General features: G+C 39.6%; 2 protein-coding genes across 8 annotated transcripts in view; both read left to right on the plus strand.

Moving 5' to 3' along the window:
• Positions 1–453: 453 nt before the first annotated feature.
• Positions 454–4,321, plus strand: ddx10 (DEAD (Asp-Glu-Ala-Asp) box polypeptide 10). The gene is made up of 2 exons (XM_032572529.1): positions 454–1,929; positions 2,863–4,321. Exons 1-2 carry the CDS (start codon positions 580–582, stop codon positions 3,943–3,945), a joined length of 2,433 nt encoding a protein of 810 aa, XP_032428420.1. The 5' UTR covers positions 454–579; the 3' UTR covers positions 3,946–4,321.
• Positions 4,322–5,636: 1,315 nt separating this feature from the next.
• szt2 (SZT2 subunit of KICSTOR complex) overlaps positions 5,637–13,503 on the plus strand; it is a 155,436-nt gene continuing 147,569 nt past the window's right edge. For 6 of the 7 annotated variants that reach the window (XM_032572990.1, XM_032572996.1, XM_032572993.1 and 3 more), the window contains exons 1-2: positions 5,641–5,796; positions 9,373–9,498. In XM_032572990.1, coding sequence (XP_032428881.1) covers positions 5,773–5,796; positions 9,373–9,498 — 150 coding nt within the window. In that variant the 5' untranslated portion in view covers positions 5,641–5,772. Of the gene's footprint in view, positions 5,797–9,372; positions 9,499–13,503 lie in introns of all 7 variants that reach the window. The other variant, XM_032572998.1, reaches the window with a different exon arrangement.

A 13,503-nucleotide genomic window follows, 5' to 3' on the forward strand; every position in this document is an offset into this window, starting at 1 on the left:
AGACGAAATAGAAAAGAGAAAACCATAATATCCAGATTACGTTTCGGTCAGACAGGGTTAAATAGTACATCATTTAAAATGGGAAAGCATCCCACAGGAAATTGTGACTTTTGTTTTCAAGAAGAGACAGTAAAGCATGTTTTGTTGTTTTGTTCTAAATATTCTATTGAGAGACGGGAATTAATGTGTCAATTACAAGAAAATAAATTACAGTTAAATATGCAAGATATTTTGGACAAAAATCCTACTTCTGAATATTTTTGTTCTTTAATGAATTACCTTAAGAAAACTAAATTGATAGAAAGGATATAAGTTTTATTCATTTAATTATTTATTTATTTCATTTGTATTATTTTTTTGTGGGAAAAATATATGTAGCGTCCAGATCCACACTCCATTCCAGTAGATGGCGGTAATGCACATCAGTAAGCTGCTTGCCAACCGTCATAAAAAACGAAGAAGAGACGTTTTACTACGTCGCGAGATAATTACGTCATGCAGCACGCGACACTAATCCATGTTCATCACGCTGAGTGTGTGGAGTCTAGCGTCAGTGTGACATTGTGCTTACTTTGAACGATGAAAGAAAAAAACAAGAGTTCGAGTAGAAAGAAACCAAAAACCGCTCAGATAAGAGGGAGCGCCGATCCAGTAAAATGCTTCGAGAAGTGGAAGAACAAGTACATGAAGGGGAGAGACCGTGTGAAACAAAGGAGAATGCAGAGCAAAAAACCCGAGTGGCAACTAGAAAGGGAGTACATCAAAAGTCTGGTGAGCAGATATGGTGACATAAACACGACGGACGTTTGTAAGTTTTCGGACTTTCCGATCTCGAAGAAGACCTTGTTGGGTCTACAGGAGGCTCAGTATCGCCAGCCCACAGAAATCCAGAGACAGACGATCGGCTCCGCTCTGCGTGGCAGAGATGTCCTTGGTGCTGCGAAGACTGGTTCCGGAAAAACTTTAGCCTTCCTCGTTCCGGTGCTTGAATGTCTGTATCGTCAGCAGTGGAGCTCAATGGACGGCCTCGGTGTCCTCATCATATCACCAACCAGAGAACTCGCCTATCAAACCTTCGAAGTTCTCCGCAAAGTAGGCAAAAATCACGAGTTTTCCGCAGGGCTCGTCATCGGGGGTAAGGACCTTAAGAGCGAGTCAGAGCGGATATCCGGCACCAACATTGTGATATGCACCCCGGGGCGGCTGCTGCAACACATGGACGAGACAGCCTCCTTCCATGCTAGCAGCTTGCACATGCTTGTCCTCGACGAGGCGGACCGCATCCTCGACATGGGCTTTGCAGACACGCTCAATGCCATAGTGGATAACCTGCCCAAGTCACGACAGACCCTGCTGTTTTCCGCCACACAGACCAGGAGTGTGAAAGATCTGGCCCGTCTTAGTCTCAAGGATCCAGAGTTTGTGTGGGTTCACGAGAAAGCCAAGTTCAGCACGCCGGCTACCTTGGAGCAGAGCTACGTGGTGTGTGAGTTGCACCACAAAGTGAACATGCTGTATTCCTTTATTAGAAGCCACCTGAAGAAGAAGATTATTGTGTTCTTTGCCTGTTGCAAAGAGGTTCAGTATCTGTTTCGAGCCTTCTGTCGTCTAAGACCTGGGACTCCCATCCTGGCGCTGCATGGAAAGCAGCAGCAAATGAAGAGGGTGGAGGTCTACAACAATTTTGTCAAAAAGCAGAGTGCAGTCCTATTTGCCACTGATATTGCTGCTAGAGGCCTGGACTTCCCTGCTGTCAATTGGGTGCTGCAGTTTGACTGTCCAGAGGACGCAGACACCTACATCCACAGGGTTGGCCGCACAGCTAGGTACAAGGAGGGTGGAGAAGCTCTGCTGCTCTTGCTCCCCTCTGAAGAGAAAGCCATGCTGGCCCAGCTGCAGGAGAAGAAGGCTCCCATCAATCAGATCCAAGTGAGACACCCTGCATCCACACTCCAGACATAGTCTGACTCACAGTTTACATTCAACATCAATATTTTGCTTGTATCAACATGAACTGGCTAAAAGGTTTCCATGAAAATGACTGCAGCCATACTGAGCATTTATGGCTGAAGTCCATGCTTAGAAATAAACCAAGTTGAATGAGACAATATCATTTCCAATAAGCTAAATGGTTACATATTCTCTAAGGAGCTTGTTAATAGCAACAAAAAGTGTTTAGTTTCTCTGCAGTGTGTTGGGGGTGTATGGGTATTTTTATTTAAAGGGTAAAACATTTATTTCAAAAGAGTAAAATATTTTTTATTGTTTTTTTAACATTTAATTTAAACCTGGTAGCTTGGGAATAGTTTCATTTCAACATGATTTTCTGTCAAATTTATGTTGAGATGTATTTGACAAATTGACATTTTTAGAGTTCCTGTGTAAAAGAGCCCAAATATAAACAATTATTATTTTTTTTTTAATACCATTTGACAAATTTATTTTGTCACCTATATTTTCTTCACACTAGTGTACTAGGCTGTAACTGAGTCTGGTTTAAAAACTTTGACTGGGTTAGGTACCAAATACAACACTGACACTCTGAGGTTTTGAGCATTTACAAGTGTAAGAAGCAGAGTTTGATATGAGGTGATTTTGTTCTAATTTGGCCATTCTAAATGTTCATAGGTTTTAAGTAGAGCTGTTTTAACCTGACAGAAAATATTGAATATTTTTATTTGGATCCATTAAACTGAAGGATCTGCCCAACCTTAACAGTGTGTTTTCATAATTTATAAACTGTATTCCTCACAGTAGAATTGCTTAAAATTAAAACAGCATTATTTTTCAAATTTTCTTGAAGCTGTGAATTAGAGCTGTGTCCATACCCACAACTCAACTGAATCTGTGTGTTGATTTCAGGTGAATCCAGAAAAAGTGCACAGTGTGCAGCAGAAGCTGGAGGCCTTCCTGGCCCAGGAGATGGAGCAGAAAGAAAGAGCCCAGAGGTGTTTTGTTTCTTACCTGCGCTCAGTCTATCTCATGAAAAACAAACAAGTCTTTGACATCTTTCAGCTGCCGATTAGGCAGTATGCTCAGTCTCTGGGCCTTGCTGTTTGCCCTAGGGTGCGCTTCCTCAGTAAAGCCCATGCACAGAAAGCAGAGAATGAGGATGAGGAGCAGTCTGATGAAGAGGAAGAACTCCAGAGCTTTAAGGTTCAGCTGAGTAACAAGATGCCCTGTGAAGTTGTTGAACACGACACAGAAGAAAATGTGGACGAGTCCTCAAAAGCACTTCATGGTGACATTAGTGAAGATGAAGATGATCTTCGGGACTTAGAACTGCTGACTGTCAAAAGAAAGGATGTCTTTGAGCTGTCGGGGCACCCAGAGTGTGTGGAGGACACTTCCCAAGGCCCAAATAACACCAGAAAAGAAACAAAGTTCAAAAAGACCAAAAAGCTCTTAAAGAGAAAATTCCAAATCAATACCAAAATTACTTTTAATGAAGAAGGAGAAGCTGTGCAGCTTTGGCCCCCAGTGCAGCAAACGGTAACTGCTGAGGATGAGGAAGATAATGTTTTAGGCATCAATGTGGCAAAGGCCAGAGACAGGCTTAGACGTGAAGACCAGGAGTTTGACAAGCAAGAGTACAGACGCAAGGTTCAAGCTGAACACAGAAATAAGAGGCTCAAGGCCAAAGAGGCCAGGAGGGAGGCAAGTAAGCGGCAACGAAGGTCTGATGAGGAAAATGTAGCATACTTGGCCTGTCACAGCGGGGGCGAGTTTGACTCCAGCATCTTACCAGATCCCGATCAGTTGCACTCATCAGAAGAAGAGGAGGAGGGTTATGCTAAACAAGAACACATCTGCAACGAGGAGCCTTTAGCGGTGACAAGAAAGAAAGGAAAGCAGCTGAATGATGAGCATACTGGCCTGGACACTGGCCTTTCACTGGCTGAAGATGAAGAGCTGGTTTTACATCTGCTGCGTGGACCAAAGTAGAGACTGACTACCAGGGACTGAAATTCAAACTGATTGAAAACACACTGACTGAATTCAGTTCTGGTTTTAAATATTGTCTGAAAGTATCAAATAAAAGGGCCAGATTCAATGTTTGTTTCTATTTCTGTTAGTCAGACCTTTGGTTAAGCTGTTCAAACTACAGATCATCAGGCTTTCAAGTTTGGGTCACGAAAAGATCACCTACAGATTAGGTCTATACATTTTTTCTCATATATATGCCATATAATAAAATAACAAATCAGGTCCAATATTCCTAGTTTTTCCATTTATTCTTGATTGCTCACTAGTTTTTATCGCTGGTTGTTGTTGAATGCTGGTTTTGTTTAAAATCAATAAATCTAGATATGAGTCATAACTACTGAGTTTGTGATTAAATATATTCAGTGTAATTTTCCCACCTCTGCTGGTAGTTTCTGGACATTAGGCAAGAAACTACCAGAGTGTGCCTATTTTTAGATGAGAAGTTTTGAAGTTATAAAGTCACACCAACCTACCTTGTTGGCTATGTTACTCTGGCCTGTAGCAGAGATGACTTCATATGTTGATTGTTCAAGTTTAGTTTTACTTTTTCTCCAAGTTTAGGAGGGAATGATAAACTAGAACTTTAGGGTACAGAGCTCCAGTTTATGTCTTGATAACTACCATTGATCAAAAGAACAGCAGAGGTTAAATCTGCTTAAAAAATGGGAAATTAAAAATTCCAACTGTTTATTTGCCTTATCTCAGATTAACTAAACTGTCAGATACTATCTACTTTTTTTGCATTGCATTTGTGGAATGTGCTCAGATATACAGTCTCCACTTTCTCTGAAAATAAATCTAAGCTAAATTTACAAAGCTCTTTTCACAGGCACAAAGTATACCATAAAAACAAGACTATATCACACATCGTATAAAAACAAACATAGAAGACCCTGGGAGAACAAATCCGTTTTCAGCTGTTTTTCTAGCTAACAGCAATGGGCTTAAAATAAGCAGAAAAACTGTCTTAAAAAAAACCCCTCAAGTAAACCTAGAAGATAGGTTTACCCTTGCTTTTAAAATACACATGGTGACAGTGTTGTAGCAAAGTCACAAGGTTGTAAAGATATTAGATTTGAATATGTCAAGAATACTTCAAGACAACAAGGTACATTTTATATGTATGTGCAGAGTGCATGTGCCAGCTCTTATGCAGCCTGTTGCGGTTACTCCTGCTCATCTTTTTACATTTTATTTTTGTTAAAGACTTGTGGTAGTGTGGTAGTCGTTATTTTTGTTTTGTAAATGACTCAATATTCAAAGAAAAAAAAACACGTTATATTTTTAAGCATATTCCATCGTTTATTTTAACGGGCTGCGCTCTTTACTTGTAATGCGTCACCTTTCGTTTCCTCGTCTTGTTTTTCTTTTCATAATTGTTTCTACCGGAAAACAAAGCCGGCCACACTTCCGGATCACATGTTATTCGGGTAGAGTGGTGAACGTTGCATTTCAAAACAAAAATACTAAACGCACAGACGATATGACATGTTACATTTCAGGGGTCCATTTTAGTTCGATTATAACAAAGTTATAGTGTAATGGGGTTATAGGCCAAAATCTGCATTTATATTACATTTAGAGGGCGTTAACTGAAGGTTATTGACTACCTTTAATGACCACGACGTTTTATTTTGAACCCCACAGCCGGAAGTCATGTTCGAGGACACGATGCCAGTTGTGAGTGAGCTCTGACACTGAGACGCAGCAGATACACAAGTGTTTGGACTAATTGATCTTAACTGGATTTGGGGACATCATTGATGTCTACATGTTCTACCAAACATGGCAGAGAGAAAGGACAATGAGGTAACATTCGTAACTGACTTAATTTGGAAAAACGAGGTCCATTTTCCCAGAACTTGAAGAACTTATGTTCTTTTCTAAATCATGAACGGAGTTAGAAAAAGCTAAAGTTTTTTTCTATGACGTCCAGAGGAAGAAGTAGCTTTGGTACAAAGGCGAAGTAGTTAAGGGGAGTTGGATAAAAAGCACGGCAATGTTTTAGTACTGCTTCCATCAAGCGTCCACCATGCCCCGCCATATGAACAAAGATATTTCCTGCTCTATGTAAAAATTCTGATTTTAACCGCCAATAGCTGATCATTTTATATCAAACCTTCCTTTTATGAATCTGCATTTAGACCATTGTTTACCCGACTCATATGTGTATGTACCTCTGAAACTGACAGTCTTTTGTGTTGTACCATACTCCACCTATTTTGTGACATGTGATGGCAGGGCTCCACTGAAAAAAACAAAACAAACAAACCAAAAAACTCAAACTCAAGCAAATTTGTTGAAATGCTGTAGAAGCCTGAATGCATAAGTCTACGCTGTTCATATTTACTATTATTCCTAGAGAACTGCAAATACACATTTGACCTTGTAAGATTTTCTTAACATATGCTAATTTTACATCTTTTAGATAAAGCAATAGTTTGCTGACATGGTGCAAATGAACTAAGCGTTCTAACTTTGCAAAGCTATAATTCTGGGGAAGAGCACCACCAAAAAAAATGGACTAATAGCGTTGGGTCATTGTTGTTGGTAAGTTTTGCTGTTTTATAGCATAATCCAGTAACTATGTTACTTTCAGTAGTCATAAATACTGTATTTATAAAACATGACTTATAAAAAATTAAAATAATAAAACCAAAGTGGAAATAAAAACTACATTCAACTAAAAGAGTACAGATTATGAAGTCTGTATGCTATATTGTCCTTCAACAATGATTAGATTTAAATAGAGAAGATGGACGCTAAGGAAATGAGGAATGGAGGGTCAGTGGAGAGCACCGGAGTTGAGCCTTTTTTCATCCAGTGTCAATTATAGAAAGAGAAAAATGCAGGAAGAAAAGATAAAGCCGATAAATTAAAATGAGGTTGATAATTTTCATTTGTCATGCGATTAATTGATTTATTGCCTATTGCGACAGGCCTAAGTATAAGTTAGATTTAGAAAATTCAACATGGCTGCCCAGTCCCTAGAAAGCAGCGCAGGCTGCCGTTATAAATCTTTCTTACCTGCAGACCTGTCTAGCCACTCTTTGTTCAAATGTGGCTGGATGATGGAAGTGCATGAGATTTGTAGTTGAAGGCCAATATCAGGATGTGTAGTTAATAGCCGTTTGACGGGACACTGACTGAACAAAACTTTTTAAGGGTGCTTTCACACCAGCCCTGTTTAGTACGCTTTAATCGAACTCTTGGTCATTTGTCTGGAAAGTCCTGTTCGTTTGGGGATGTGTGAATGTGCAGTTGAACTCTGATTCGAACCAAAAAAATGGACCCTGGTCTGCCTAAAAACCTAGGTCTTTGTTCGGATGAATGAACTCTGGTGCAGACGCAAGCAGACCAGAGCGGCTCCAAAATCAGGAAGCAAACTGTAGTGCTTGGCATTCTGGGTAATCACAACCTAAACAAATATAAGGGTCTATCACTAGAGGGAGAAATTTCTGTAGTCTTTTGACAAAAATGAAGGAGAAAGTCTACTACTGCTAAACTCTGAAGCTACACCATTTTTTTTTTACATTTTGTGAAGAAGGAAGTTACGCTTGTATCGTTTTCCAACGTTTTCATATTGTTTCCTTCAGTAGTTCTTGGTGCAGTGCCACGACAGGAAAGGTGAACAGATTTTTCAAATTGTTTGGATGATTTGATACGGTGCATTGTGAAAGAGAACAGCTTCAGCTGAACGTGTATCAAATGCTGCAATTTTGGTCTCTAATCAAAGAGCAAACAGAGACCTTTGGGGGGCCATAACTGATATTAAAAGAAAAGTAAAATGGAAATATCCATATGTTTGCAGTCGTTACAATAATATGTTATAAGTTCATGGCAATTGCTGGGTTTCAGACACGTGACCTGGATGATGTGCGAAATCCAGATGGAGGTCAGGAAGTGGATTTCTCTGGTTCAAGACAGAGCAAAATGGATAATAGCGAGTATGCTAATGCCCTAAATGAGCTGGCACAGACAAGGTATCTCGAAAAAATCTGCATATATTTAGAATGTGATCCATATTGTCTCGGTAGAATTGTCATATAATCTTGAGGATTTATCCGGCGTCGAGGCGATCTACATAACTATCTATCTTGTGCTGCAGACCTCATATTGTATGACGAGCCAGATGACAGCTTCTGTAAACCCAAATTCATGCTAGAGTTTTTTGTTAATGTTGAGGCATACTGCATTTCTACAATGTTAGTCAACCATTTGCAGCAATCTCCAGAAACCCCATTGAAAACATGGTTCGTGGCCAGAGAGAGTGGAGAAATAGTCACAGCCCAGGTTAACGGTAGAGACCCAGTCTTGGGAATCTACATCACCTGCTGCGCTTAGACAACCTAAAAAATTATAAAGTAAGATGTAAAATGCAGATAGACTCCTATTACTGCAACCCAGAAAAGGAATTAGAGCAAACTTAGAATCCAGAAAAAAATCTTCCAGAACAGGAACATTTAGTTTATATTATTACTTAGAAACTGTGGAGTACTCATTACTTTTACAAATTTAGAGCATACTAAAAAAGTCCAGAGAATACTTATCTAGCAACCTAGAAGTCAAGCATACTTACAATATCCTTGTAAGTATGCTCGACTTACAAGGTTCTGGGTTGTTAGATAACCCAGAACAGGGATTAGAACAAACTTAGAATCCAGAAAGCTACCTCAGCAACTACTTTTTAAACTCCTATTCTTCCAGCCCAGCAAAGGAATCAGACCAGAGGATATTTACTTATACTTATCTAGCAACCCTGAACAGAAGCATCTAGTTTACATACGTTGGATCAACATTATTAGATTCTTTTTGGTCTTTTGCTCTTTTCTTTGGTTTATTTTGTTTGTATTTCCTTTTAATTCATGTAAAGCACTTTGAATTGCCTTGTTGCTGAAAATGTGCTATATAAATAAAATTACCTTACCTTCTAAGTAACTGTCCAATAAAATATTAGAAAATACAATTTAAACGATTTGAGCCTTACCTGTTAGAACGTGGGCGCTGCAAACTCTGGCATTGTTAGTTTCCACACCTCCTGTTTGTAGCTGTAGATTGTTGATCCACTTTTCTTGTCTTTGTTCAGTAAGATTTTTCAAAATTAACTGCCTTGTGACCAACTACCTTTGGAACACAAAAATAAAGTTTATCTTTCTGTCTGTTAGAACAGAAAGATAATAGACAGGCATTTTGTGTCGTCAAAATGGCTGACAACACAATCAGGCATTTTGAAAACTGAAACTGAAAAGAATGAGAACATCGATTGTACCAGAGAGCCATTCGTGTTAGTATACACCAACAAAAACACCACGTTAGCTTGGTGTTTTTATTGACTTGCAATAGGCTTAGATGCAACATCATGTATTTTGTGCTTCCCATTACAAGGTGGAGGAGGCAGACCAGATCTTCCTGCTCATGAAGGAGGACTATCGGATATCTAGGAATGTGCGTCTAGCATGGTTTCTCAAGAATTTGAATCAGATCATCTGGCCAGCCTCTACATCTGAATTGGTAAGTTAGGTCATCTTCACAAATAGGTCATGTTTTGTGCCTGAGTTTCTCCCTAATCTGTTTTCACATGTTTTCTGTGCCTGTGTGATAAAATCGCACGCGGGATGGGTGCGATCCACTGGGCCAATCACACAGTAAAAAACTGTGGGGTATAAATGACTCTGTCACAAGGAAATACTTAATCTTTTAACATATCAGAATCAAGTGATCAACCACAGGACTTTGAAACAATTTTTTAAACAATTTTTTATTTTAAAGAAAGAACCAGACTTGCCAAGCTGGTCACGTTACATATCACTATCAAACCTTTTGAATTTAATTACTGTATTTTCCGCACTATAAGGCGCACCTAAAAACCTTCAATTTTCTCAAAAGCCGAGAGTGCGCCTTATAATCCGGTGCGCCTTATATATGGACCAATATTGAGCCACAACAGGTCTCGCAACTACGGTAAGCAGCAGCCGACTTCATTTTCCCACGTAGAAGAAGAAGCTCGCGGTGCACGCTGGGTTTTGTGTAAAGACCCCAAAATGGCCCCTATGAAGAGACACGCTTACGACGCAGAGTTTAAGCTCAAGGCGATCAGTCAAGCAGTAGAACACGGGAATAGAGCAGCAGCGAGAGAATTTAACATGAACGAATCAATGGTGCGGAAGTGGATATATATTGTGATTGCACTAACATTTGATTTACCGTAACAGTATCAGACTGTTTTTTATGTGTTTATTGAATCGAGGAAAAGTTCCCCTCCACTATATGTTATACCTTGCTGTTGTTAAAAGATAAACTGTGTCACGAAAATACCACGTCACTTACTTTACCTCGGGGAAAATAATAAAACAGCTGTTTATTCATTTTGGGAATGAACGGAATTTTCAGAACGCTGGTTTGTAATCTATTAATAAAGTTTGACTGACCTATCTGACTATTTTGTTGACATTCCCTTTAGCGCAGTTCCATCTAATGGATGCATAACGTAACCCCAGCCTCTACTGTAGCGTCTATTCTATGCACCTTATAATGCGGTTCTCCTTATATATGAAAAAAGTTTTAAAATAGGCCATTCATTGAAGGTGCGCCTTATAATGTGGTGCGCCTTATAGTGCGGAAAATACGGTACTCTCTTCCAGCTATATTGCATCTTTATTCTGACACTAAAAAAACTATTCTACGGAGCCTGTAAGGGGACATTGAGAAAAAAAAAGCAATCCCAACTTTTCTCTCAATCTCGGGAAACCTTCTCGAGATCCCAAATTAATTTCTAGAAATCCCGAGAAACTTTTTTGATGAAAGATACTGAAGGTAGTGGAAAAAATAGGTGGAATCACCCTTTATCCATTTTCTGAATTGGAAGCTTCAATCGGACACGAACTTCATATTCATATCTCTTAGCATAATATTCTCATCTAGACTGTAGTCTAGAGATGTCCCAGATGGCAAACATGGTGAATGGTCCATCTCAACATGGTGACCTTCTCCATCTCTCCTCTATGACGATAGATATATTTCAAAACATATCCTCCGCTCCGTTTGTTGTTTTTTTCCAAGCTCATTTTTACAACAGTGCTGTGTAGGCTACTTCTACCGGCTTGAACAGGCAGCCTGTTGATTAGTTCGAACACTGCTGCCACCTGGTGACCGGAGGCTGTTGATCAGTTAAGCATAAATACAGACAATTATAAAATACTGCTTCTTGCACCTCACTATTTGAGAAGTATTGCTGTAGGGGAACAGATAAGAATTGATCCTAAGTAGTGAGTTTAGTCCAATTTGGCTGGAATCTGTGGAATTTAGGGGCAAATTTATGGCAACAGCGTCACAGGTGACTTCACCCCACCACCAAGCCCACCTCCGCCACAGAAACTGCCAGTGTTGTAAACCAAGTTACACCAACAAAGGGTTCTGATTTCCCCCAGAAAACGTACTAAGCCCGGTCCACCAGCGGTACGCTGTGTTTTTGTATTAAAAGATGTGACGTTCACAAGAAATGTGGTGGAGAAAACATGGCACAACAGTGACATTACTAAGAACAGGATGTCCGTCCAAAATCGATGAGAAGACAAGAAGAAAACTGGTCAGGGAGGCTGCTGACAGCAACACTGAAGGAGCTGCAAAAATTTCTGACAAATACTGGCTGTGCAGTACATGTGACAAATTTCTCCCGTCTTCTTCATATTTCTGGGCTTATGGAAAAAATAGGTGGAAGGCAAAGGTGTGGAATAGGTGTAGGCAAAGAAACACATCAAAGCTCGGCTTAATTTGGCAAAAACACATCTGAAATCTCCTGAACACATGTGGGAAAATGTGTTATGGTCTGATGAAACCAAGGTTGAACTTTTTGGACATAATTCCAAAAGGTATATTTGGCGCAAAAACAACACTGCTTATTACCAAAAGAACACCATATCTACAGTGAAGCATGGTGGTGGCAGCATCATGCTTTGGGGCTTGTTTTCTTCAGCTGGAACTGGGGCCTTAGTCAGGGTGGACGGAATTATGAACAGTACCAAATATCAGTCGGTGTTGGCACAAAACCTTCGGCATTCCGTTAGAAAGCTGAAGTTGAAGAGGAACTTCATCTTTCAAGATGACAATGACCCAAAGCACACATCTACATCAACAAAAGAATGGCTTCACCGGAATAAGATTAAGGCTTTGGAACGGCCCAGCCAGAGTCCAGACCTGAATCCCATCGAACATCTGTGGGGTGATCTGAAGAGGGCTGTGTACAGGAGATCCCCTTGCAATCTATTGGATTTGGAGTGGTTTTGCAAAGAAGAGTGGGTAAATATTGCCACATCAACATGCGCCACTCTGATAGACTCCTACCCAAAAAGACTGAGTGCTGTAATAAAAGCCAAACGTGCTGCAACAAATTATTAGTTTAAGGGCGTGCATATTTATGCAACCAGGTTATTGTAAGTTTTTTATTTAGTATTTTCCTCCCTGAAAGATATCTGTTTGCTTTTCAATTGCATCGAACAGGTTATAGGTCACATTAAAGGTGGAAAAAGTTGTGAAAATATTTGTCTTGCTGTCATTTTTTTTACATCACAAAAACCTGGCATTTGAACACACACACACACATATATACACGTATATATATACAGTAAATACATATACAGTATATATATATAGTGGTTAACGAACCAGCGCTAATCTCATCATGCAGGTTCAGCCCAGTGAGGAGCTTTCGCGCTCGCCTCTTAGTCATGTATCACGCAGGTTTTATATTTTATTAGTCAAATTTGAAGCACTGTGCATCTCTGAGCAGTGCAGCAAATTTGACTCATCCAGGGCTGGTTTGGCAGAATTTGACTTAGGGGCCCCTCTTGTTGCTAAAACCATCAGCACCTCTAACAGCTTCGTAGATTTAGTGAAATCTGGAAGAGGGGGGGTAGTCGGTTTTGTGACTGCAGTGACAGCAAGCTAGACATACAGTAAATAAGTAAAGTACAGTGATATATTTGTTTTCTCCTCTTTTCCGTCAACATGGAAGACTACATTTCTACACTTAAACAGTTTTCTAAAGTGGATTTTCAATTGAAGCAGGAGATATTAACTGAAGGAAGATCAACACCGGAGCTGAAAGGTTTGCTTCGAGACACTTTGTTGATTCTCAAACGGAGTAGTATGCAAGAAAAGACATGCCGAGGATAGACTTGACTTTGGATGAACGGATATTTTTGTGCAGAATTGGGGGTGCATGTATTTCATTTATAAATAAAGATAAGATGGCAATAAGATGTTTTTGTTTAGCTTTTTAATGAAATGTGCGTTTTAATTTGTATGTCTAAAGAATTCAGTAAAGTAGAAGCCATAGATAATCTACCACAGCAATCATTTATTAATAAAACATTAAGCCTAAAACATACTACTACAACAGACTGAATGTTCTGTTCTGTGTGCAAAATTCTTGAATGTTTTTTTTGGTGTTAAATCCTAAAACATGAAGCGGCATTGTTTGTCAGTTGCTATGGCAACGAGTCTGTATGTAGCTTGGCC

This window comes from Xiphophorus hellerii, chromosome 9 (genome assembly GCF_003331165.1).
Source record: "Xiphophorus hellerii strain 12219 chromosome 9, Xiphophorus_hellerii-4.1, whole genome shotgun sequence".
NCBI classification, from domain to species: domain Eukaryota; kingdom Metazoa; phylum Chordata; class Actinopteri; order Cyprinodontiformes; family Poeciliidae; genus Xiphophorus; species Xiphophorus hellerii.

Bases quoted from the DNA above. Each gene is read 5' to 3' on its own strand.
- ddx10 (XM_032572529.1), top strand. From the start codon at position 580: ATGAAAGAAAAAAACAAGAGTTCGAGTAGAAAGAAACCAAAAACCGCT. The intron at 1,930-2,862 runs GTGAGACACCCT...TGTTGATTTCAG, and splicing joins CTCCCATCAATCAGATCCAA to GTGAATCCAGAAAAAGTGCA.